The sequence below is a fragment of the Dictyostelium discoideum genome (genome assembly GCF_000004695.1).
Source record: "Dictyostelium discoideum AX4 chromosome 2 chromosome, whole genome shotgun sequence".
Lineage (NCBI taxonomy): Eukaryota > Evosea > Eumycetozoa > Dictyosteliales > Dictyosteliaceae > Dictyostelium > Dictyostelium discoideum.
The window spans coordinates 756,170-782,708 of NC_007088.5; the positions used below are offsets into that span (position 1 = coordinate 756,170).

Here is a 26,539-nt window from a genome sequence, read left to right on the forward strand (position 1 = left end):
TTTATAAAAAAAAATTCTGAAATTTTAGATCCAACCCTTTCCAATCCAGCAATTGGATTAAGAGGTTTAAATAATTTAGGAAATACGTATGTACCCCAAAAAAAAAAAAAAAAAAAAAAAAAAAAGATTATTCCGGAAAAAAAAAAAAAAAAAAAAAAAAAAAAATCCAAACATAAACCTAAAAATTTTTTTTTTTTCTTTAGGTGTTTTATGAATTCAATTTTACAATCATTTTTACATAATCCATTATTAAGAAATTATTTCCTTAGTGATATGCATAAATGTGATAAAAAAAATAATTTAAATAATGTAAATAGTAGTAATAATAATAATAATAATAATTTTAATAATAATAATAATAATAATAATAATAATAATAATAATAATAATAATAATAATAATAATAATAATAATAATAATAATAATAATAATAATAATAATAATAATAATAATAATAATAATAATAATAATAATAACAATAATAATGAAAATAGTAACGATGATAATCCAAATATAAAATCAGAACCAATTGATGATAATAATAGTGAAATAGTATCAACACCTCCAATACAGAATAATAATAATAATAATAGCAATAATAATAATAATAATAATAATAATAATAATAATAATAATAATAATAATAATAATAATAATAATAATAATAATAATATATCAAAAATTTGTTTAGGATGTGAAATGGATAAATTATTTACATGTGTATTTAGTGGAGTTAAATTTCCATTTACACCACATCATTTTCTTTATAGTTGTTGGAATTATTCAAATTATTTCATTGGATATGAACAACAAGATGCACATGAATTTTTTATATCATCATTGAATGGAATTCATTCACATTGTGGTGGTACCACTGGTAAAGATTGTGATTGTATAATTCATTGCACATTTGGTGGTGCATTAAAATCAGAGGTATCTTGTTTAACTTGTCAATTCACTTCTTCAACTTCTGATCCTTTTATTGATATTTCATTAGATATTCCAAAAACTTTAAAAGATAAAACTAGTAATGCTAATGGAAATAGTAATAGTAATGGCAATGGTAATAATAAAATAAATACTAGTACAGCATCAACTACAGCATCAGCTACATTATCAAGTCAAGATGATGAAGTAATTTCTTTAGATGGTAGCGAAAGTGTAAACGGTGAAAATGGGTTAGGTTCAAATTCTCACCAAGAACAATATCATCAACAACAACAACAACAACAACAACAACAACAACAACAACAACAACAACAACATCAACAACAACAAAATAATACATTGTTGTCATGCTTAGAAAGATTTACACAACCAGAGAAATTAGATGAGAAATATTTTTGTCCAAATTGTAATAGCAAACAAGAATCAACAAAACAACTTTCATTCGATACTTTACCAATGGTGATTTGTTTTCATCTTAAAAGATTTGAACGTTCACAAGCACATAGAAGAACTCATAAAATTGATACTTTTATAGAATTTCCAACTTCAATTGATATGGGACCATATACAACTATAATGAAAAAGTACTTAATTAATTTATTAAATTTTAGAAAAAAAAAAAAAAAAAAAAAAAAAAAAGATAATATTTATTAATATTTATTAATATTTATTATTATTACTATTTAGAAAAAAACAATTATTAAAAAAACAAATTAAAAAAAGAAAAGCAGATGCAATAGATTTAAATTCTAGTGGTACATCAATAAAGAGTGAAGATTATGGTGGTGATAATAATAATAATAATATTAATGGTAATAATAGTAATAGTAATAACAATAATAATAATAATAATATTGATTCATCATTTTTAAATCAACTAAATGATCAAGATAAATTTCCATCGATTATTGAACAACATGATGGTGATAATTCATTTACATATGAATTATTTGCTGTAGTTAATCATACCGGTAAAATTGATAGTGGTCATTATACAAGTTTTGTAAAACATCAAGATAGTTGGTATAAATGTGATGATTCTATGATTAGTAGTACTACAATTCATAATGTTTTAAAATCAAAAGGATATCTTTTATATTATTTAAAGAAACAGTTATATTATTCAAAATAAAAATTAAAAAAAATAAAAAATAAATAATAAATAATAAATAATAAATAATAATATAATTAATATAAAATAAAACGATTTAAATAAAGTATATAAATTATATAATTTTTTTTATTTATGATTGTGTATTACCACCATCACTACCACTACTATTATTTTTACTTAATCTTTTTAATTGAATTTTTAAGGTATTTTCTATAAATTTCTTTCTATAGAAAAAGATAGCAGAGCCAACTAATACTGCAGCACCACCAATTGAAACTGTAATAGAAACTGGAATAATATAATTATTTGAATTTGAGTCACTACAATTCTCTTTAAAATCTGTTGATAAGAGTACTGAAAAGTCTGGATCAATTAAACAATTCTTGCAATGTGGTAAATTCAAACCAACTGTAATTGAATTACTATCTTTTTCAATGGTTCTACTTGATATGAATGTTGAAATTCCATCAGAGATAACATGATCAATGTATCTACCATTTAAGATTTTATTATCCTTTATTATTGTTACAAAATTTTCATGATTTATATTTGAATTTTCTAAATCTTGATTATCAATTTTTGCATCACTACCATCATCCAAATTACAATCAAATTCATCATCACTACTTGTTTTGTTAGTTTTATAGGCATTTGATTTTAAATGTAATTGTAAATAATTTAAAGAATTTGAATAAATATAATTTGAAATGTTTATTGAAACTTTAATAGAGTCTTTTGAAATTTCGAATGAATAATCTGCAAAATTTATAATTCTATCTTTTTTAATGATTTCTAAATTTATTGAAATTTCACTTGAATCTGTTAAATTTTGTTTAAATTTAAAAATATTATTATTTTCATCATTAATTATTTCAAGGAGTTTCCAATTGTTTTCTAAATTATATTGTTTTAAAACCCCATTTGTGAATGTTTTCTCTTGTAATGTTATTACCATGATTTCAAATTTATTTTCACCATTTTCTATAATACCATTTGCAGTGTTTTCATTAACTTTTGGGGTACTTGGAGATATTAAATCAGTTTTTGATAATGAGTTACAATCATGACCTGTAAAACCTGGATAACATTCACATTTACCTTGCAAATCATTGCAAATACCATTTGAATTACAATTGTTTGGACATGATTGTTTGGATTTAATATAATTAAACATTGATTTACCAATCCATTCAAATCCATTTTGAGTAACTGAGATATCTTTAATACCACTACCTTTACCAATAATGCATTCAATTGAATTTGATGTAATGTTTGAGATTAAACAATTTGAATTACCAACTTGCACATTTGGATCATTGTTAATTTCACCAAACAAACCATAAATTAAAACGGTACCACCTTCTTCTTTTGTTGGTATTACACTTGATGCATAGTGATCTACGTATATACAATTGTCCCCACGGTATCCTTTGTCGCAAATACATAAGCCGTTCATATCATTGCAAATACCATGATCACCACAATTTGGATCTAAACATTCATAACCACTGCAATCATTATTAATACGTAATGGATAACAATTACAAATACCTGTAATTGTATCACAATCTCCACCTGTAGTACAATTGTTTGGACATTGGTTTATTTGAAATTGGCAGGTTTCACCTTGATATGCTTCATAGCAAGTACATATTGAGGTTTGGTTATTACAAACTCCATTACCATTACAATTATTAATACATGGTTTATACTCTAGTCCACAATCTAATCCTTGATGTAAATCATCACATGTACAAACACCAGTTTGATTATTACAAGAATTATCAAAACCATTACATATTAATGAATTTATAATTGGACATTCTTTATAAACTATATTACAATCTTCTGATTGGTGATTTTGGTCACATGAACATGAACCAGTTATATTATTACAATTACCAAATCCATTGCATGGGGTGAGATTTTGAGTTGGACATTTTATAAAATCAGTTCCACAATCTGGTCCTTGGTGTGACGAATCACATGTACAAATTCCAGTTTGATTATTACAAATATTACCACTACCACCACTACATATTAATGAATTTGAACCAATTGGACATTGATTGAAATCAATACTACAAGTTAAACCTTGATGTGATGAATTACATTCACAAATTCCTGTTGTATTTTTACATATACCATTATTTGAACAAGTTGGATCTAAACAATTTTTAAAAGGAGTTTGGCAATCAATATCTTGCCATTCTGGATAACATTGACAAATTCCTTTACTTGTATCACAAACACCATGTCCATTGCAATTATTTGAAGTACATGTATAACCACTACAATCCTGATTAGTAAAACCACTATCGCATGTACAATCACCAGTTTTATTATTACAAATTCCATGGCCTGAACAAGGAATTGAATTTTTTAATGGACATTGAATAAAATCATTTGCACAATCTGAACCCTGATGTGATGAATCACATTTACAAATTCCAGTTTGATTATTACAACTATTACCACCACCACTACATATTAATGAATTAGAACCAATTGGACATTGCTTATAATTAATACTACAATTTAAACCTTGATGTGATGAATTGCACGTACAAATACCAGTTTGATTATTGCAGCTATTACCACCACCACTACATATTAATGAATTTAAACCTTTTGGACATTGTTTAAAATCTAAACTACAATCTAAGGATTGATGTGATGAGTCACATACACACAAACCCACAGTTGTATTACATGTACCACCATTTGAACAGTTTGGTACTTTACATTGTAAACCAGAGCAATCTAGACCAACGTAGCCACTATTACATTTACAAGTACCATTATTCATATAACATATTCCCCTAGTTGAACTTGTGCAATCATTTGGGCATAATTTATTATTATTAAATCCAACTACTGTACTAATATAAGCTTCTTTAATTAGTGAATTGGTTGTGATGATTAATTTTTGTTCAGTATTTGTTGAGGGTGCAGAATCTAATGTACAAGTTATTGATGAAAAAGATGATGTACCAACAGTACATGAAATACTACCAACAGAGATTGATTGAGTTACATAACCAATATATGTTGAAAAAAAAGTACCACTTATAGTCACTGAATTTGATGTACCAACAATAATAGAATTTGGAGTTGGAACTTGAGATATTGCAGGAAATGTATAATTTCTACCAGGGGTATTAAAATTTATCCAAAAGTAACTTACTTTGTCCAATGTAGTTGTAGATGGGTAGGTACACGTATAATTTGAACCATAGGTAACCTTTGTCCAAAGTTTTTCACATGATAGGGTAGTGTTTAATATCCATCCCGATGTATAGGTACCAAAATCTGTACCTGTTAAAATTATAGTTTTTTGAGATTTATCAACTTTAATTTTTGGTGCAAATGTTGTGCAAGGTGGATTTGATGTAACTAAATTTGTAAATTTATTACCAGTGAATTTCTTTGCAACTTCTGAATTGTTTAAATGACATACAATACACGATGGTAGAGTACCAGTCATTAAATTATCAGTTACAATAATATTTGTATTACACCATGTATTTGATAAAGTTCCACTGATTGAATTACCTGAAAAATCATAATATGTTGGAATTACTCCACTTAATGGAGGTAATGTACCACTTAATCCTGATTTTTTAATGGTAATAGATTGCTCAGTACTCCAAGTGACAAATGATGTACCACCAATTGGAATCTTTGTAATATTCCCATCGGTATAATATATATCAGTAAAAGGTGATGTTTTGATTGGAATCTCTCCATTTATGTTAAATGTTTTATCATAATTCAAAATTTGAATGTTTCTACAATTTACAAATTTACTCAAATCAATAACTGCAGTTGGTTTTGTAAATTTACCTTGTATTGTTAAATATGATGTATCATTATGATATGATGTTGGAAATTGTATGGTTTTTGTTGATGGGAAATATAATCTACTTGAAACTGCTCCAATGGTTTTAATATTTGCCAATGCTAATGAAGTTACTTCTAAAGCATCACTAAAATAGAATGCTGGATATCCAAGTGATGTGTAGCCTGTTAAATCAGGGACTGATAAGAGTCCACTAAAATTTGGAGTTTCTAATTTAATTTTATTTTCTGCCAATGCATCATTAACTAATGTATATCCAGAGGTTGAATTTGAGTTTGTAATCAAAATGGATTTTTGATTTATAAAATTTGACATCTTTAATGCTCCATTTAATTTTTTTGAAACAATTGTGAATGTTTCATAAGGTGCTAATACTTGGGTAATTGAAGTTATTGAATCACTATTTATAGCTAAAGTTGAACATGATGTGAAAAATTTTGTATAAAGTAGTGTGGTTGAAATTAAAAAATTTTGTAAATTTAAATTATTAAATGGTAAACATGATAAATCTGTTCCAACTACTGTTACTGTTGTTGGTGTTGTTGATTCTGATTGTAATGATAAACTTTAAATTTATAATTATTTTATTAATTTTTTTTCTTTTTTTTTTTTTTTTTTTTTTTTTTTTTTTTTTCAAAAAAATAAAACAAACTTACAATCCATTTATGCTACCATTTACTGGATTGCAACTAACAATGGAACAGAAATCATATCCACCTGTTGAATTTGTTGGAAATTTTGTAGATAATTTAAATTTGGTAACAAAGTTTTTTAAACAATTATATTCTGATAATGGAGGTTGAATTGACAATACGAAATTAAAAATTAGAAATATAAAAAATAAAAATAAATATTTTTTAATCATTTTTTTTATTATTTTTTAAAAAAAAATGTATAAAAAAAAAAGTGAATAAAAAAAAAAAAAATAAAAAGCTAAGAGTTTATTTCGTATGGTATTGTGATTACATTTTTTATATAAAATTTTAATTTTTTAATTTTTTAATTTTTTTTTTTTTAAAAGATATTTTGATTCCAGCATAATTCCCATCGAATTTGAATTTTTTGGGTTTTTTTTTAAAAATATCTCGGTCCTTAAAATAAGGCTGGTGTTTTTAAAATTTTTTTTTTATTTTTTTAATTTTTTTTTTTTTTTGGAAATATAAAAGTAATTGGATTTGTTTTAAAAATAATATTTTATTGTTTTTTTTTTTTAATAAAGAATAAAAATAAATAAAACAAGTTAATTAATCAAAATTACCCCTTTTTTTTTTTTTTTTTTATATTTTTTATTTTTTTTTTATTGATTTTTTATGATCCATTTATAAATTTTTTTTTTTTTTTTTTCATTTTTTTTTTTTTTTTTTATTCATTTTTTTTTTTTCAGTTCACTACTCTACAAAAAAAAAAAAAAATAAAAAAAATCTAAAAAAAAAAAACAAAAAAATAAATCAAAAATATTTAACATCATCCAAACAAAATGATATCAGCCAACGTAGAGTATCCATTTACGGAACCTGGTAAACTACAACAATGGAGATACTCAGTTGGTGATAAATTCGACAAAGGTTCAATCATTGGTATATTTAATTCATCAAAGAATCAATCAGAATTAAATTTAATATCTCAATATGATGGTATTATTAAATCAATCTTAATAAATGATACAAAAAAAGAATTAAATAAAGGGTATGATAATATTTTTTTTTTTTGTAAAATATATATATATATATATATAAATATAAATATATAATTATATCATCAGTTTTTTAATAATTATAATAATTATTATAAATAGGGATGAATTATATAATATTGAATATTGTACACATGATATTCAATTTAGTGGATTATGTGCGACATGTGGTAGAGAATTAACAGATACACAAGAATCATTATCAATTTTACATGGTCATTCACATTTAACTGTATCACATAAAGAAGCACAAAGAATTGGTGATATAAATACTAAAAGATTATTAATGGAAAAGAAACTTTCGCTAGTATTGGATTTAGATCATACAGTTATTCATGCTGTCACTGAACAAGGTTTTAACTCTTCTCCAGAATGGAGAAATAAAGATAAAAATAAAAATGGTATTCATACAATCACTGTCAATGGTCCAATGAATTATTGTATTAAAAAAAGGTAAAAAAAAAAATTATAATATATAGACTCTATTTATTTATTTATACTAATATGACTTGTTGTTGTTGTTTATTATATAGACCACATTTAGTGAAATTTTTAACAGAAGTAAATAAAATTTATGAATTACATATTTATACAATGGGTACTAGAAATTATGCAAATGAGATTGCAAAATTAATAGATCCAGAATCATCGATATTCAAAGAGAGAATTCTATCAAGAGATGATGGAAATGGTATAAATTTCAAATCATTACAAAGATTATTCCCTTGTGATGATTCAATGGTTTTAATCGTTGATGATAGATCTGATGTTTGGAAGAAATCTAAAAATTTAATTCAAATTTCACCTTGTAAGTTTTATTTTATTATTATTATTATTGTTGTTTTTTTCTTTTTCTAATATTTTTAAATGTATAAATATAGATGTTTATTTTACAGATGTTGTAGATTCACTTCACCATGAAAAACAACCATTATTACAGCAGAAATTAAAAGAACAACAAGAACAACAACAACAACAACAACAACAACAACAACAGCAGCAACAACAACAACAAAATAAAGAAACAACAGAAACAACAGAAAAAACAGAAAAAACAGAAACAACAGAAATAACAGAAAAAACAGATTTAGATAATAAAGAAAATCAAGAAAATAAAACGACTACCACTACCACCACTACAACTACAACTACAACTACAGATAGTAATAATACAAATGAAAATGAAAAAGGAAATGAAGAAGAAGAGGAAGAATCAGATAAAGTTGATTGTCATTTATTAATAATTTTAGATAAATTACAAAAGATTCATAGATTATATTATGAAAGTAAAGATAAAGGAGGTAGTCCACATGTTATAGATTTAGTTGAAATTGTTAAAAAGGATATATTAAAAGGTACATATATTGTTTTTAGTGGTGTTTATCCATTAGGTACACCAATTCAAAAACAACCATTACGTTGGTTAGCTGAGGAATTTGGTAGTGTAGTTCAAAATGATATAAACAATGAGACTACTCATGTCATTGCTCAACGAAAAGGTACTTCCAAAGTTAATAAAGCATTATCAAAAGGTTTAAAAGTTATCTCACCACAATGGTTAATAGAATCAACAAGAATTTGGCAAATGGCAGACGAAGATGATTTCAGTTTACCCACCGATATTGATAGTCCAATAACGGCAACCTCTTCAAATGGTGGGAGTGTAGTTAATGATGGTACTGCTACTAGTGGTGGTGGTAGTGGGAAAGATGCACCATTAGTAGAGGAGGATGAAGAAACTAAAGCAAATTTAGAGAAAGTTGCTGCAAATTTAATCACTGGTGGAGTTTTAGATGCATTATATAATGATGATGCTGATAAAGAATTGGAGGATTTTTTAGATGGTGAAAGTGATGCTGATAGTCAAGGTAGTCGAAGTAGTAATGCAAGTGCAAATTCAAGTGATTATGAAAATGATGAAGATGAAGATGATGATGATGAACAGAATAATCAAGATAATTCAACAGCAGCAGTTGTTGATAATAATAATAATAATAATAATAATAATAATAATAATAATAATAATAATAATAATAATAATAATAATAATAATAATAATAATAATGTAAATGATAAAGAAATTGTAAAAAATAGTAGTATTGGTGTTAATAATATATCAAAAAAAAGAAAAAGAGGTGATTTAAGAAGCAATAGTAGTAGCAGTAGTAGTAGTAGTAGTAGCAGCAGTAGCAATGGAAGTATCAGTAGTAAAAGTAATGGACATCATAGCAGTAGTAGTAGTAGTAGTAGTAATAGCAGTGTGAGTAGTGGTAGTAGTGATGATGAAAATGATGATAGTTCAAGCGTAAATGGTGATAGTTCAAATGCAAACCAAGATGACAACGATGATATAGCCAATTTCCTTGAAGCAGAATTAGATAAATTTATTGAATAAACAATTATATAAATTATGAAAAAAAAAAAAAACACCAGATTATAAAAAAAAAAAAAAAAAATAATCTATCTATTTAATTTTTAATTTTATATTATTTTATTTTATTTTATTTTAATTTTATTTGTTTATTTATTAATTTTTTATAAATTTTTGAACAATAATCAATTGGTTTTAAAATTCCCATAAGAGAGGATACTAATTGATGATCATTTAAAATTTGATGATTTCCACTGTCTATATAGATTGAATGTAATGTACTTGGTAATGGTAAATGAATTTTAGAATAACAATCTGGTAAAATTAAAATTTCAATTGATTCTGGTAACCAATTTTCATAGACATCAGTTCTTGAACAAATTTCCAATATTTTAATTGATGAAGGTAATTTATAATCTATTAATTTTATATCAAGAATTTCTTTTTCTTCTTCTTCTTTTCCTTCTTTATTATTTTCTTGGTTATTGTTTTTTGAATTATATTTAATTTTTTTTACAAAATTTATAAAATTTTGAATTTGAAATGAAAATATTTTTAAATATTTTAAAGTTGTTGGTAAAATATTTGATTTTAGTGTATGTTTAGAATTAAATGGTAAATCAAGTCTATAAATTCTTAAATCTTTTAAATATTTTGGTAGTTGATTTTCAGTTATTAGTGATGGTGTTAATCCTAATCTTATGGATTCTAATAAATTAAATTCATAGAATGATTGTAAATAGTCATGTTCATCATAAATATTTAAATCGATTGATTTTATTGATTTTGGTATTACAATTTTTTTTAATGATTCTCTATTAAATGTTGGTATTATTAGTTTTGTTAAATTATAATTTTTATTTTCATCTGAAACTATTGTAATTGGTGAAATTATAGAATATGTTGTTAAATGTAAAACTCTTAAAGAATATGGTAATATATTTTCTAAAGTTTTTAATTTTTCATCATTATCATCATCATTATTATTAATATTTAAATTATTTTTTGATAAATCAATACAATTTGAAAGATCTAATTTAATTAATGATGTTAATTCAAATAAAATTGATTTTGGAAATATTCTACCACTTTTAAGACTTGTTAAGGTTTTTGGTAAATTTTTCAAATTTTCATTATAATTTCTTGGTAATCTTAATGTTTTTAAATTTGGTGGTAATACATTTTCAGCAAATTCATGACTAAAATTTGAACGATTATCAAATTCTAAATGAGTTAATGATTTTGGTAAGACATTTTCAAAGAATTGAAAATGGTATTTTGAATTTAAAAGTAAAGTTTCCAAAGTATTTGGTAATGTACCAACATTTATCATTTGAGGTGACTCAAATGAATAACTTAATCTTTTTAATTGTGAATTTGAAAAATTGATATAATTATAATATTCATTTGATAATTTTAATAATTTCAATGTTTTTGGTAATTCAATGATTTTATTATTTTCATTTAATTTATTTGTGTAATCTATTGATTTACCTTCGTGGAAAATCGATACTGATTCTAATAATGAATTTGAATAAAATATTGAATTTATATTATAAAAACCTTTTTTAATAATTAAATGTTTTAAATATTTATAATTTTCTAAAGAGAAATCAAATTTAAAACCAAAAAGATTTATTATTAAGGTTTTAATATTTTTTGGAAACATAAATGTATCTAAAAATTCATTATGTGTAGTAATCTCCAGTGTAATATCATTTGGTATATTTGATATTTCTTTAAATATTTGATTTGATAAATTCATTTTGTTGTCAATTCTATTTTTAAAGTATTCATCATAACCAACATTATTTTTATCATTACTAATTCTACCACCACCTCCACCACCACCACCATAATTAATTTTTGGAGATTCTAAACATGATTCGGAAATATTATTATTTTCACTTGTAATAAAAACATTACCTTTAAATGAAAATTTAATTGAGTTCAAATATTCTTTGTTTTGAAATTCAAGAAACGATGATACCGTATCAAATGAAACTGGAAAATAATAAAAATTATATAACCTTAAAAATTCAATAATTTTATTTTTAATAACTATATTTCTCCATAGTTTGAAAAAAATAATAGAATTTTCCTTAACAATATTCATTTTATTATTATATTTATTTTTTGAATAAAAAAAAAAAAATAAAAATAATCAAAAACAATTAAGAAAAAAAAAAAAAAAAAAAATTCAAAAAAAAAAATCAAAAACATTTAAGAAAAAATAGAAAAAAAAAAAATTAGAAAAAAAAAAAATTAAGTATGAAACTTTAAAAAATGAGATAAAACAATTGAAAATTTAGGTATATGTTTTTTTTTGAATATTTATTAATAATAATTTATTTTAAATTGGAAATTGAAAAGGTTTTTTTTTTATTTTTTTTTTTTTTTTTATTATTTAATATAAATACATTGATTTTAATGAAAATTAATGGAGTAGGTGTTGGGTAGTAATCTTTCAGTGGTGTATCTTTTAGATACTCATTTTGGTTTTATCTGATTGAATGTTGAAGTATTTTTGCCATTACCTTTGGCCATCAGTGTAAGTCTTTTCAAAAATGTGCAAATGAATGAGATTGGTTATGAATGTTTAGACAACCATGGCTTTTGTGGATGACAGAATCGTTCTCTTGGTACTATGATAGAAATTTTTGAAGATCAAGCTATAATAGGGTTTGCAAATGTATCTCATATCTGTGTTTGAAATTGGGGTGAGTTTGAGGTGAGACTACTGAGGAGATTTTTTTTTTTTTTTTTTTTATTTTAATTTCACAAGGTAAAAAGAAATAAATGAATAATAAAAAAAAGGGATATATATAAAATGGGTAAAGCAAAAAAAAAAAATTAAAAATTAAAAACCAAAAATCAAAAAAAAATAATTAAAATTGTTTTAGGAAAAAATGAAAATAAAAATCAATTTTTCATTTTTACATAAAATTTATTAATGTTTTATTTTAATTTAAATAAATATAGTTAAAATTAGTTGTTTTTAATAAATTAATTAACTTCCTAATAATAAAAAATTATTGGTTTTTCATTTTTTTTTTTTTTTTTAAAAATCTATAACAAAACCCATATAATTAATTTTAATTGGTTGATTGTATAATTATCAAAAAAAAAAAAATAAAAAGTTTTAAAAATTTAATAAAAAAAAAATAATTTTAAACAAAAATAAAAAATAAAAAAATTAATAATTAAATAAAAATTATTAAATAGGAAATTCCTTCAAAAAAAAAAGAAAAAAAATTCATCATAATGATGTTTTTTTAAAGGCAAAAAAAAAAAAAAAAATTTTATTATTTGAATATATAAAAAAAATAATAAAAATAATAATTAAATAAAAATCATAAAATAGGAACCACATTCAAATTTTAATTTCTATTGGCTCCACATAGAATAAATAAAGAAAATTTCCACTATTTACACAAATTTAAAAATAATTAAATAATTAAAAAAAAAAAAAAAAAAAAAAATATATATATATATATAAATATAAGAATAAGAATAATAAAAAATAATGGTTGAAATTTTTTTAAAATAATGATTCAAACACCCCTCAAACACAACTAGTTCCTATTTAAGAAAATTCATTTAACAAAAAAAGAATTGTTTTACGGTGATTTAAACGTTTAGAAAAAAAAAAAAAAAAACAATTAAAACGAGAAACGGGTTAAAAAAATAAATAAAATTAAAAATAACAATATATATATATATTAAAAAAACACACACTCACACACTAGTGTCTTTGAAATGGTTTTTTTTTAATTTTTTTTTGTATTTCTCAATAGAAATTTGAAATCACACTATCACATAAGATTATCATAGCTTTTAACATTAAACATTGGGGGATAAGGGTGTTACCAATTTGATAAATTGTATAGGTGAGTGTTGAGTAAATTATTTAGTGGTTGTATATAAAAAGATGTTTTTGTTTGATTCATCATTAAATTAAATATTTATTTAATTATTTATTTATTTATTTATTTATTTTTATTATTTATAATTTTTTTTTTTTTTTATTTAAATTTTCAAGACGCGCTTCTTTTTTTTTTGTATTTTTTAATATTTTTTTTTTATATTTTTGAAAAACTAAAAAGGAATTAAAAATATATAAATATATTTATTTATCAAAAAAAAGAAAAAAAAATATAACCCTTTTTTATTTAAAAGAAAAAAAAAAAAAAAAAAAAAACTTAATTAAAATGAAAACTAATAATTTCTCTGATTTCTTTAAAAGTAATTATACTTTAAATTAAAAAAAAAAAAAAAAAAAAAAAAAAAAAAAAAAAAATTTCTAATCATTTTTTTTTTATTAGTGATAATTTTCAGAAAAAGAATTGAACCATCATATAAAGCAAACCAAAAAAGACCATTACTTAAAAGAACAAAGAATTTTATAAGAACAACTTCAAATATAGTTGATACATCTAGAAAATTAGTTAGACAAAAAAGAAATTATGCATTTGATATGAATAATTTACTTTGGTAACTAAAATAATATTTTTAATGAAAATAATAATAATAATAATAATAATAATAATAATAATAATAATAATAATAATAATAATAATAATAATAATAATAATAATAATAATAATAATAATAATCCGACTCGACTTGAATTTCCATTCGAAAAATAATTAAAATAAAAAAAAAAATAAAAAATTTTTAAAAAAAAAAAATAAAAAACACATATATATTTATTTATAATTTATTTATTTTAATAGTATTATTATTATTAGTATTATTATTATTATTATTAACAATAGTATTATTATTACTATTATTATTATTATGTTTTTTACTTTTTTTTAATTTTACTTTTTTTTTTTTTTTTTTTTTTTTAATTTATTTTTGTGGTTGTTGAGGTTGTTGTTTATTTTTTAAAGAATTTAAAATTTTTAAAAGATTTGTGATACCAAATAAATAACCACCATCGATTGGGAAATAAGTTTCATGATCGAAACCAGAGGTGATGGAAGTAGTTTTTGAATCAATATTATTTACATCAATAGATTTGTAATGTGACAGTTTTGAAGAATGTGGTTTCATATGAGATGGATAAAGTTTGGTATGAGTGAAATCAATTAATCTAATATCACATCTATTACTAAATTCGCAATCACCTTCATAAAGGAATAAAATTGATGTTGATCTAAATCTATAATCAGGCTTTAAATAATTTATGTATTATTATTATTATTATTATTATTATTATTATTATTATTATTATTATTATTATTATTATTATTATTATTATTATTATTATTATTATTATTATTATTATTAGTATTTTTTTTTTTTTTTTTTTTTTTTTTTTAATAAAATATTAATTATTTATACATTACATTATTTTCAAAAAAGTCTTTAAATAATGATAATCTATTTATCATTGATTCAATGATTTCAGGTCTAAATTTTATACCATTATGAAAGAAATCATAAAGTTTATCTTTTACAGTGACTGCAGTGAATGTACGACCTTGTTCTTTTTGAATCTTTTCCAATTGATTGGTACAACAATTATATTTTTGTGATCCGCAAACACAAAAACCAAGTTTTGGAGTGGTTATATATTTTGAAAGTAACCAACTTTCATAGAGTTCCTTATGGAGTGACATGTTTGCTTGTCGTTTTAAAGTTTCAAAGTTTACATTTGGATCATTGGATGATGGTGGACTATAGATAGTCTCTAAATCTACATCATGATGTGATAGACCTAATTTAATATCCATTATATTTGGTTTACTATATCCATAGGTTAAATCTTCCAACACTATCCATTCCTTACCATCTTGTATCACTGTACCATAATATTTGGGTATCAATTTCGATAATTCATTGTCTGGTGATAATGACTCATAAAATTGCTTCTCTTTGATTGTACACTCTTTAAAAACTTTACCTTCTTGTTCTTTTGATTTTTTGAATGGTGTTCAACCTGCTACAACTTGAAATTTATTTTGTTCATTCATTTTTATTTTTATTATATTTTATTTTTATTTTTATTTCTTTTAAATTTAAATGGAGTTATTATTTTTTTTTTTTTTTTTTTTTTTTTTTTTATAAATATAGAATGTATAGCTTCGAAGAAAAAAAAAAAAAAAAATAAAGTTTTTAGAGAAAGAAACTTTAACTAATTTTTTGTTTTTGATTTTTTATTTTTATTTATTTATTTATTTAGTTTATTTTTAATTTATTTTTAATTTTGGTAAATTTTTTTTTTTTTTTTTTTTTTTTTCAAAAAGCTTTCTGATTATAAAAACTCTATATTAAAGTAATAGTTAGTAATAGAAGAGTTTATATGAAAAAAAGTTATTGTGGTGAGTTATTAGTAAATAAATATATAAAATTATGTGTATGAATGGGTGAACAAACAAATTTTCAAAAAAAAAAAAAAAAAAAAAAAAAAAAAAAAAAATTTATATAAAAAAAAAAAAATGAAAAAATTATTTTTTTGTGTTTTTTTTTTATTTTTTTTTTGAAATTTCTTGATACTATTTTTGGATCTGTTTTGTAAAATTTGTGATCATTGAAAAAGGAGATATTTTTTATTTTTTTTTATTTCCAAATATTTAATTTTTTAAGTTATCTATACACTGTAATCATAATAAGATTTTTTTTTTTTTTTTTTTTTTCTGATTAACAGGAGGAGGATACTACCAAATTTAGCTAAATTACCAAAAATAAAAACGGACTTAAAAAATGAAGTTAGGGATTTAAAAAAACAACTAACACAACAACAATAGAACAATTGAAATATTAAAATATGATATGGTGAAATTAATTTTAGGCTATTCAATTTTATATCCAATACATTTATAATGGTATTAACTTTAAACTTTATTATTTTAAAAAAAAAAAAAAACAATAAACTTTTATTTATTTATTATTTTCAAGTATCTGAAATAATTTCATTTTCATTATTTTTTTTTGTGGATATTGAAATATTTGATGATTCTTGTTCTTGTTCTTGTTCAATATCATTTTCAACTTCATATTCATCCTCATGATCTTCATCTTCACCTTCACCTTCATATTCATGATCTTCATCTTCATGATGTTCATATTCATCATTGTTTTCACTATCATGGCCATGTCCCTCCTTAATTCCTTCAATTGGAAGAGCTAGTTCATTTGTTAAATCATTATTTGATGGTGGATTAAATACAACACTTTCTTGTTTACTTTTACTAAATAAACCAATTGGTTTTATAGAATTTGGTCTTTTCTTTTTCTCTGATTGATTTCTATTTTTATTTTTATTTTTATTTTTATTTGAATTGGAATGGTCAGAACCATCAGAAGAATCATCATCATCATCATCACAATCTTTTTTATCCAATGAAAAACTTGATGATTTTGCAAATGTTTGATTTAATCCTAGACCTTGAGTTGTAATAAAATAAATTTTATCACCAAATAATAAACCTATACTAATGGCGGTAGTAGTTACAGAGCATATACAAATTATAGTCTCTAGAGATGCAATCGGTTGTGGTGATGATGCTGATGATGATGATGAAGATGGTGCAATTAATAATATTATAGTGAAAATACAAAATAAAATTATAAATACACTAGTAGTAATTGGTTTTGATTCATTAAATTCTTCAATATCAACCAATTTGATTTTAAATGAAATAAAACATGTACCTAATAATTTTAAACCATGGAATGCTAACAATATATACAATGCGATCGAACCTTGATCATTATTCGTACAAACATTTGTATATTGATAAAATGATGTTCCTATTATTCTAGACTCCGATTTAATATCACCCAAACCTTGCCATAATGCTAATATCAATACATCAACCACTAATATACCAGCTACCCATGGATACAATTTCCAATTTGTAATTGAACGTTTTCTTAATTTTTTATTATCAAATAATAACCAAACTCTCCAATTCTTTATCAATAAACTACCCAAGAAAATTGTATAACCAATACTTAATAGCCAAACTCTACCTTGACAAGTTTTATCTGTTGCTGGTTGTGAAAATAAAATACAACCAGTGAAAATAACTATACATCCAAATAAAATTAACAATAAAAATGATGGGCTTGATGATTTTAAAATTCTTGCATTTCTAAGTACTGTAATAAAAATCATTCCCAAAACACAAATAAATATACAAAATATTGATACACTTAGTATACTAATTTTAATTGAATTTGAATAACTATCAACCTATATTAATTAATAAATATTAATATGTAATCATATTATTATTATTATTAATATTATTATTATTATTATTATTATTATTATTATTATTATTATTATTATTATTATTAATATTATTATTATTATTATTATTATTATTAAAACTTACAAATTCTAATATTTCTTTATTATCAATAATTTTTATATTTGAAGCATTTAAAAGGTGTGAATTTGAGAATTGTTCATTTGTAATACAACCATTTGTTTGTTTTTGATTGTAGATATTATTAAATAAATTATTACATAAATGAGGGAAATAATAATTTGTTGAATGATTTTTTAGTTTATTTATTTCATCATTAATTTGTTTTTGATAAATTTTTGGAATGAAATTATAATTTATTATTGGTTCAATTTCTGGGGTAAAATTAGTTGTTCCATTTAATCTTGAAAAACTAGTTATATAAATTATATCATAATCTACCCAACTACCATTAATTATAGTATTGGTTATATCTATTAATAGTTGAGACCATTCTAATTTAAAAGAGAATGGAAATTTATCATTATAAATTTTTGAATATTCAAAACCTGTTAAACCCAATCCAATACCACCATTATCAATTACTGCCAATTGAATAGAATTATCATCTTGATCACTTCCAATGAAATCTACACCTTTTGAAATTAATAATTTCGAAATTTTATATGATATTTTTTTATTATTATTTTGATTATTAAAATTATTTGAGCATACTAAAAATGTAATATTTGGATTACTATTAATTGCTCCAATATAAAATGCGTTTGTTAATCTTTGATAATCTGTTTCAATATTTTTTGTTGAAATAAATCCAATTTTACCAGTCTTTGAAATTAAACTTGAAATGAATCCCAAATAATAAAAAGATAGGTCACTATTTATATTCAATATTTTCACTCTTGGTAAATCATCAGGTATTGGTCTTTCATTATCATTTCCTTTTATTAACCAAAATATTTCTTTATTTTTATACAAACGTGAATAATTAATTATAAAATTTGAATGTGAGTTAATTGTAGAAATTAAAAAATTGCTTCCTTTATTAATTGATTCAATAATTGCATTATTTATTGCCTAATATTATGTTTTGGGTGTGTGGTGTGAGAAATAAAAAAAATTAGTGAAAATATGAAAAAAAGCGAAAAAAAAAAAAAACAAAAACACTTACATTTTGATTATTTTCCAAATTAGTAAAAACAATTGAATTTATATTTAAATTTTTTTCAACTTGTGTCCTTGCATAATTAAACATATAATTAACTCCAATATCATTATAATCACCTGATAGTAACAATGATATTTTACAAATATTTTTGTTTGAAAGTGCACCAACAACACAGTTCAAAATTAAAATCAAAAAAAACACTTTTTTCATTTTTAATTCTATTATTTTAATATTAATTTTTATGGTTTGCTTAAAAGCATTGTATTTTTATTATTCATAATAAAAAAAACAAAAATGGTCTTGGTGTTATTATCAAAATAAAAAAAAAAAAATAAAAAAAAAAAATATTATTATTATATTATTATAAAATAAAATTTTAAATTTAAATTTTTTAAAAAAAAAAAAAACAAAAAAGTACAAAACAAAACAAAACAAAAAAAATTGGATTTGTCATTACAATAATATGTAAAGGTATTAAAATCCATTTTTTATCTTTTTGATTGGTTTAAATTTATTTTTGGCCAAAAAAATCAATTTCATGAAAAATTAATGAAAAAAAAAATAAAAAAAAAAATAAATAAAAAATTCTTTTTGTTTTTTTTGAAAAAAAAAGTGTATAAAAGATTATATATTTGATTACCCACCCTTTATTATTATTATTATTATTATTTTTATTATTTAATTTTATTTTATTTTTTAACCATGTATATATAAATTCTATAAAATTTTTTTTTTTATTTTTATTTTTTTTTTTTTTTTTTTTTTTATTAAAGGTTATTAGAATCAATTTCAACTTCACCGTTTAATTGATTTGATAATCTTTTTGATTGAATTACTGATACATTATTTTCTTCAATGTTTTCTTCTGGTTGTATGATATCTTCATTACTTCCAGCAATTTGTTCATCTTTTTCTTCATCAATTTGTTGAGTTTCATTTTCATCATCTTCAGTATCACTACTGAAATGAGCCAAAACACTTTGTTGAGTTACGACTATTGCTTTTTTACCATTTTCTTCTGATGATTCTGAATCATCTTCTTCGCCAGTTTTCTTTTTCTCTAATGATTGTGAGAAACTTGATGATTTTGAACTTGAAGCGAATGTTTGATTTAATGCGGCACCTTGAGTTATCATCTTGTAGAATTTACTGCCAAATAGTAATATTATACTAATTAAAGTTGTAACAATTGCACAAACACAAATTGTTGTAACTTGACTTGTAACTGATTGTGGTGATACCATTAATGGAATAACAATGAATAAACAAAATGTAATGATATAAACACTTGATGCGATTGGTTTTGATTCATTAAATTCATCAATATCTACAACTTTAATTTTAAATGAAATAAAACATGCCACTAGTAATTTAATACCATGAAATACCAATAATATATATAACGCAATTGAACCTTGATCATTACTTGAACAAACATTTGTATATTGATACTTTGTTAATGAATCAATACCAATTCTAGACTCTGATCTAATATTACCCAAACCTTGCCAAAATGCTAATATCAATACATCAGCAGCTAATATACCAGCTACCCATGGATACAATTTCCAATTTGTTATTGAACGTTTCTTTAATTTTGGATTATCAAATAGTAACCAAATTCTCCAATTCTTTACTAATAAACTACCCAAGAAAATAGTGTAACCAATACTTAATAACCAAACTCTTGCTCTACAAGTTCCTTCATTTGGTGATTGTGAAAATATAATACAACCAATAAATATTAAAATACACCCCATTAAAATTAAAAATAAAAATGCAGGACTTGCTGATTTTATAATTCTTGCAGTTCTAAATACCAATACTATAATAATTGATATAATACATAAAAATATACAAATTGATGATGTAATTGTAATACCCAATTTCATTGAACTTGAATAATCAACCTATTATAATATAAATAAAAAAAATTTAATTATTATTTGTTTTTTTTTTTTTTTTTTTTTTTTTCACAAAACTTACAAATTCAATTGGAATTGTATAAGTTCCAAAACTAATTGTTTTTGAATATTTATCACCTTTTAAAACTTGTTGATTTTTTTCAAATTCATTATATGAAATACAACCATTAACATCTAATTTATATCCGAGGTCAATGTACATTGGATTACATCTAAATGGGTTGAAATCATCATTTTTTAAAATTTCAATTTCATTATTTACTAAATCTCTAATTGATTGTGGTACAAGATAACTATATTCATCAAATAATAATGAACCACCAGGATTTAATGAAGTTTTATAGTAATCACTGTCTGGCCAAGTATCATTTATGACATGAGAAGCATATTTTACAAATACATCAGTCCAATCGGTGATATAGGATAAACCGATATTTGCACTACCATAAATTAAACGAGTTGGATAACCAGTTACACCTAATCCTAGACTACCACTATCAATAACTGCTTTTTGAACAGACATATCATCTTGAGACATACCAAGGAAATCAGCACCATTTGAAATTAACATCTCTGCCGCTTTATATGCAACCTCTGGGTTAAACCAGGAACCAGTGAATGTTGTCACAAAAGTAATGTTTGATCTTGCTTCTTTTGCACCCAAATAAAATGCATTACCATTTGATGCTATATATGCACCGGGGCTTACAAATCCAACAACTCCGGTTTTTGACATTTTACCAGCGAAATAACCAAGTGTGAAATGAGCACGATCAGTATTAAAATCCAAAACTGCAACTTTTGGTAAATAATCAACTGGTCTTGCAGATGTTTTTATAATCCAATAGATATCGGAATCTTTATATAGTTTAGCATATTTGAGTCCCATTTCAGTTTGACCACTTGATGCAACAACAATTAAATTTGCGCCTTGAGCAATAGCATCTTTAAATGAAGCTTCGGAAAGTTCTTCAGATTCATCCAAATTTTTATAATATAATGAAAAATCAGATAATTTTAATATTGATTCTGCCTTTACTCTTGCTTCATTAAATTGATAATTATATCCAAGATCTGAAAAGTCACCACTTAATAATACAGCTATTTTACAATTTTTTGATTTAACAAATTTTGAATAATTAAAAAAAATTAAAATTAAAAGAATAATTGAAATTAAATTTTTCATTTTATTTGAACTTTTTTTTTTTTTTTTATATATATTTAAATTCTTTTATTTTTAATTTATTTTTATTATATTTATTTTTAGTTTTATATAAAATGATTTTGATTTTTAAAAGAATGTTTATTTTAGTTTTTTAAAAATTAAAAAAAAAAAAAAAAAAAAAAAAAAATTTTTAATATTGTAATGATACAAATTTAATTTTATCAGAAATTTATATCTTTTAAAAATTATATAAATAATTTCTATTTATAAAACAAAGGGAAGTAAAAAAAAATAAAAGAAAAAAAGAAAAATAAAAAATAAAAAAAGACTAAGGTTATTTTTTTTTTTTTTTTTTTTTTTTGCTATGCAAAAACTATTAAGAACAAATATTAAAAAAAAAAAAAATTAGCAAATTTCTTTTTGCAGCGACAAACGAATTACATCTCTCTGCTGTGATTAAAAAATTGTAATGACTTGATTGGGTGAGCAAAATTTTAAAGTCCCCAATAAATTTGAAATTCAATCAATTTGATCATAGCAGTTTAAAAAACTGTTTTTGTATTTGCCAAACGTAATTTTGAAAAATCTCGAAATAATTCAAAAAAAAAATTTGTCTAAAAAATTAAAAAATATCTAATCTTGATTGGTTTTCTCAAAAACTTATCGTCGAAAATAAAAAAAAAAATAAAAAAAAAAAAAATTCTTAAAAACTATTATTATAACAGAGTTTTTGTTTTTAAATTTTTTTTTTTTTTTTTAAAAAAAAAACAAACTTTTTGATTTTTATTATTTTCCAACCTAAATTCGTTCAAAAAAATATCTTTTTTTTTTTTTAACATATCATATGAGACAAAAAAAAAAAAAAAAAACAGTTTTCGGCCTTTGGTTCGAATAAACTGTTTAAAATATCATAATAAAAATAATTAAAAAAAAACGAAAACAAAAAAAAAAAAAAAAGAAGAAAATAAAAAATAGATAAAAATAAAACAATTTATTATTTTTAAAAAAAAAAAAAAAAAATTAATACTATATATTGTTTTATTATTTTTTTGGTTCTATAAAAATTTCTTCACTTTTTTTTTTTTTTTTTTTTATAATTATACATCATCTGGATCGATTTCAGATTGATTAAAATTTTTTGATAATCTTTTCTTTTGTATTATTGATTGATTTTCATTATCTTTTTCTAAATTTTCATCTTTTTCTAAATTTTCATCTTTTTCTAAATTTTCATCTTTTTCCAACTTTTCTACTTTTTGACAATCTTCAACTATATTATTTTGATTATTTTGATTATTTTCAATTTCATTTTCATCATTTTGATTTTCTAAATCAAGTTTTGAATCTTGTTCAGCACTTGTACAACTATCACTACTGAAATGAGCTAATCTCGAATGATTATGTTGAAGATTAGGAATTTCACTATTTGAATAGTTTTTAATTTGTGGTAATTTCTCTTCAGATTCATCAGAATCTTCAAATTCTAAACCATTTGATTTTGATTTTTGTTTCTCTAATGAAAGTGAGAAACTTGATGATTTTGTATTTGTTGCAAATGTTTGATTCAATGCAAGACCTTGTGTTGCCATCATATAAAACTTACTACCAAACAATAGTGATATACTAATTAAAGTTGTAACAATTGCACATACTACAATGGTTATCACTTGACTTGCAACTGATTGTGGTGATACCATTAATGGAATAACAATGAATAAACAAAATGTAATGATATAAATACTCGATGCGATTGGTTTTGATTCATTAAATTCTTCAATATCAACAGCTTTGATTTTAAATGAAATAAAACATGCTGCCAATAATTTAATACCATGAAAAACCAATAATATATATAACGCAACTGAACCTTGATCATTACTTGAACAAACATTAGCATATTGATACTTTGTTAATGAATCAATACCAATTCTAGATTCTGATCTTATATCACCCAAACCTTGCCATAATGCTAAAATCAATACATCAGCAGCTAATATACCAGCTACAAATGGATACAATTTCCAATTTGTTATTGAACGTTTCTTTAATTTTGGATTATCAAATAGTAACCAAATTCTCCAATTCTTTACTAACAAACTACCCAAGAAAATTGTATAACCAATACTTAATAACCAAACTCTAGCACCACAAATACCATCAGTTGGTGATAGTGAAAATATAATACAACCAGAAAAAATAATAATACAACCAAATAAAATCAATAAACAAAATATTGGACTTGCTGATTTAATTATTTTTGCATGTCTAAACATTATTACTAACACCATTGATATAATACAAAACAAAATACAAAATCCAGAAACAATTGTTAATCCAAGTTTCATTGAATTTGAATAATCAACCTATATCATAAAATTAAAATAAAAAATATTAATATTTCAAATTTAATATTGTTTTTATTTTAATTTTTCACACTTACAAATTCAATTGGAATTGTATATAAACCAAGATTAATAGTTTTTGAAATATCAGTACCTTTTAATAATAATTTAGTATTTTTAAATTCCATATCATTTGCACAACCATTTGAATCAAAATTTAAATTAATTTGACTATACATTGGATTACATCTAAATGGTTGATAGGAACTATTTTTTAATTTTTCAATTTCAAGAGAAACAAGTTTTTGAACTTCAGATGGAACACGATAACTAAATGTATCGAATAGCAAAGAACCACCCTCAGCTAATGTTGTATAGTAGTCAGTGTATTCTGGCCAGGTATCATTTAAGATATGGCCAGCGTATTTAATGAAAACATCACTCCAATCTGTGATATAGGAAAGAGCGATATCACTACCCCAAATTAAACGATTTGAAAAACCGGTAATGCCCAATGCCATTTTACCACTATCCATCAACGCCTTTTGAACAGACATATCATCTTGTGACATACCGATGAAATCTGCTCCATTGGAAATTAACATTTGTGATGCTTTATATGCAACCTCTGGATTATACCATGAGCCAGTGTATGCATTTAAAAATGTTACATTTTTTCTTGATGCCAATGCACCCAAATAAAAACTATTGGAATTGGCAAGTGCCAATATTTGAGGACCTGGCGAAATAAACCCAACTGTACCACTGGTTGTTAAATATCCAGATACAAGACCAAGTGTATAATGTAAAAGATGAGTATTAAAATTTATAACAGCAACTTTTGGTAAATCATCTGGAACCGGTCTGCCTCTACCTCTAATTAACCAATAGATATCTTTATCTCTATGTAATCTTGCATATTCATAACCGATACTTGTATGAACACTTGATGAAATGACAATGAAATTTGCACCTTTTTTAATTGAATCTTCAATTGCTTGTTTGGCCAAATCAATTGATACTTCAAGATTTTTATAACACAACGACATCTCCAAATTCAACGCTGATTCTGCTTTAATTCTCGCATTATTCATTTGATAATTATATCCCATATCACTCCAATCACCACTTAATAATACTGATATTTTACATTGTTTTAATGAATTTATATATTTTAAATTAAATAAAAATGTAATAAATAAAATAATTAAAAATTTTAATTTATTCATTTTATTTTTATTTTTATTTTTATTTTATGAATTTATAATTATTTTATTTTATTTTTTTTTTTTTTTTTTTTTTTTTTTTTTTTTTTTTTTTTTTTTTTTTTTTTTTATTACAGGTATAAATTCTACAATTACAGTTATTATTATGTTAAATTTTCAATTGTGTATCAAATTAAATTAAAAAGAAAAAAAAAAATAAAAAAATAAAAATGAAGGTTAGTTAAAAATATTTATTAGACAAAAAAAACAAAAAAATAAAGCAAATACTTCATTAACAAATTTTTTAAAAAGAACGAGCAAAATCTCGTCTTTCTTGTGATATCATTTCTATTGCCAATTATTTATATAATGGGGTTTTTTGATTTTTTTTTTCCTTTTCTGACCAATCAAAAATTGATTACAAAATCTTTGTTTGCAGATTGATTTGACTATTTTTTTTTTTTATTTTTTTTTTTTTTTTAATTTTTTTTTTTTGATTATTTTTGATTATTTTTGATTAT

At 22.3% G+C, this 26,539-nt stretch overlaps 9 protein-coding genes across 9 annotated transcripts in view; 3 read left to right on the forward strand and 6 right to left on the reverse strand.

The window, feature by feature from the left end:
* The window catches only part of DDB_G0271798 (UBP-type zinc finger-containing protein), a gene marked incomplete at both ends in the record, with an annotated part of 3,075 nt that extends 995 nt beyond the window's left edge, over positions 1-2,080 (forward strand). Inside the window, 3 exons of the mRNA XM_640381.2 lie at positions 1-86; positions 204-1,532; positions 1,672-2,080. The exon at positions 1-86 is cut by the window's left edge and continues 59 nt beyond it. Of these exons, the coding sequence (XP_645473.2) occupies positions 1-86; positions 204-1,532; positions 1,672-2,080 (1,824 nt within the window). The remainder of the gene's footprint in view (positions 87-203; positions 1,533-1,671) is intronic.
* Positions 2,081-2,192: 112 nt separating this feature from the next.
* Positions 2,193-6,789, reverse strand: comC (EGF-like domain-containing protein; the record flags this gene model as incomplete). Its single annotated transcript, XM_640382.1, has 2 exons — positions 2,193-6,489; positions 6,581-6,789. The coding sequence occupies 2 exons, from the start codon at positions 6,787-6,789 to the stop codon at positions 2,193-2,195; spliced, it is 4,506 nt and encodes a 1,501-aa protein (XP_645474.1).
* A 612-nt stretch (positions 6,790-7,401) lies between these two features.
* Positions 7,402-10,012, forward strand: DDB_G0271690 (hypothetical protein; the record flags this gene model as incomplete). The annotated part of the gene is made up of 4 exons (XM_640383.1): positions 7,402-7,610; positions 7,720-8,070; positions 8,151-8,425; positions 8,499-10,012. The coding sequence occupies 4 exons, from the start codon at positions 7,402-7,404 to the stop codon at positions 10,010-10,012; spliced, it is 2,349 nt and encodes a 782-aa protein (XP_645475.1).
* Positions 10,013-10,118: 106 nt separating this feature from the next.
* On the reverse strand, positions 10,119-12,104 carry DDB_G0271758 (hypothetical protein; the record flags this gene model as incomplete). Its single annotated transcript, XM_640384.1, has 1 exon — positions 10,119-12,104. One exon carries the CDS (start codon positions 12,102-12,104, stop codon positions 10,119-10,121), a length of 1,986 nt encoding a protein of 661 aa, XP_645476.1.
* A 2,095-nt stretch (positions 12,105-14,199) lies between these two features.
* Positions 14,200-14,486, forward strand: DDB_G0271800 (hypothetical protein; the record flags this gene model as incomplete). Its single annotated transcript, XM_640385.1, has 2 exons — positions 14,200-14,233; positions 14,314-14,486. 2 exons carry the CDS (start codon positions 14,200-14,202, stop codon positions 14,484-14,486), a joined length of 207 nt encoding a protein of 68 aa, XP_645477.1.
* Positions 14,487-14,845: 359 nt separating this feature from the next.
* Positions 14,846-15,972, reverse strand: DDB_G0271760 (hypothetical protein; the record flags this gene model as incomplete). The annotated part of the gene is made up of 3 exons (XM_640386.1): positions 14,846-15,169; positions 15,346-15,911; positions 15,939-15,972. 3 exons carry the CDS (start codon positions 15,970-15,972, stop codon positions 14,846-14,848), a joined length of 924 nt encoding a protein of 307 aa, XP_645478.1.
* Positions 15,973-16,892: 920 nt separating this feature from the next.
* grlO (G-protein-coupled receptor family 3 protein 14) lies at positions 16,893-19,591 on the reverse strand (the record flags this gene model as incomplete). Its single annotated transcript, XM_640387.1, has 3 exons — positions 16,893-18,197; positions 18,343-19,290; positions 19,385-19,591. 3 exons carry the CDS (start codon positions 19,589-19,591, stop codon positions 16,893-16,895), a joined length of 2,460 nt encoding a protein of 819 aa, XP_645479.1.
* Positions 19,592-20,148: 557 nt separating this feature from the next.
* grlB (G-protein-coupled receptor family 3 protein 2) lies at positions 20,149-22,492 on the reverse strand (the record flags this gene model as incomplete). Its single annotated transcript, XM_640388.1, has 2 exons — positions 20,149-21,291; positions 21,368-22,492. The coding sequence occupies 2 exons, from the start codon at positions 22,490-22,492 to the stop codon at positions 20,149-20,151; spliced, it is 2,268 nt and encodes a 755-aa protein (XP_645480.1).
* A 1,076-nt stretch (positions 22,493-23,568) lies between these two features.
* On the reverse strand, positions 23,569-26,042 carry grlA (G-protein-coupled receptor family 3 protein 1; the record flags this gene model as incomplete). Its single annotated transcript, XM_640389.1, has 2 exons — positions 23,569-24,834; positions 24,912-26,042. The coding sequence occupies 2 exons, from the start codon at positions 26,040-26,042 to the stop codon at positions 23,569-23,571; spliced, it is 2,397 nt and encodes a 798-aa protein (XP_645481.1).
* Positions 26,043-26,539: the final 497 nt, after the last annotated feature.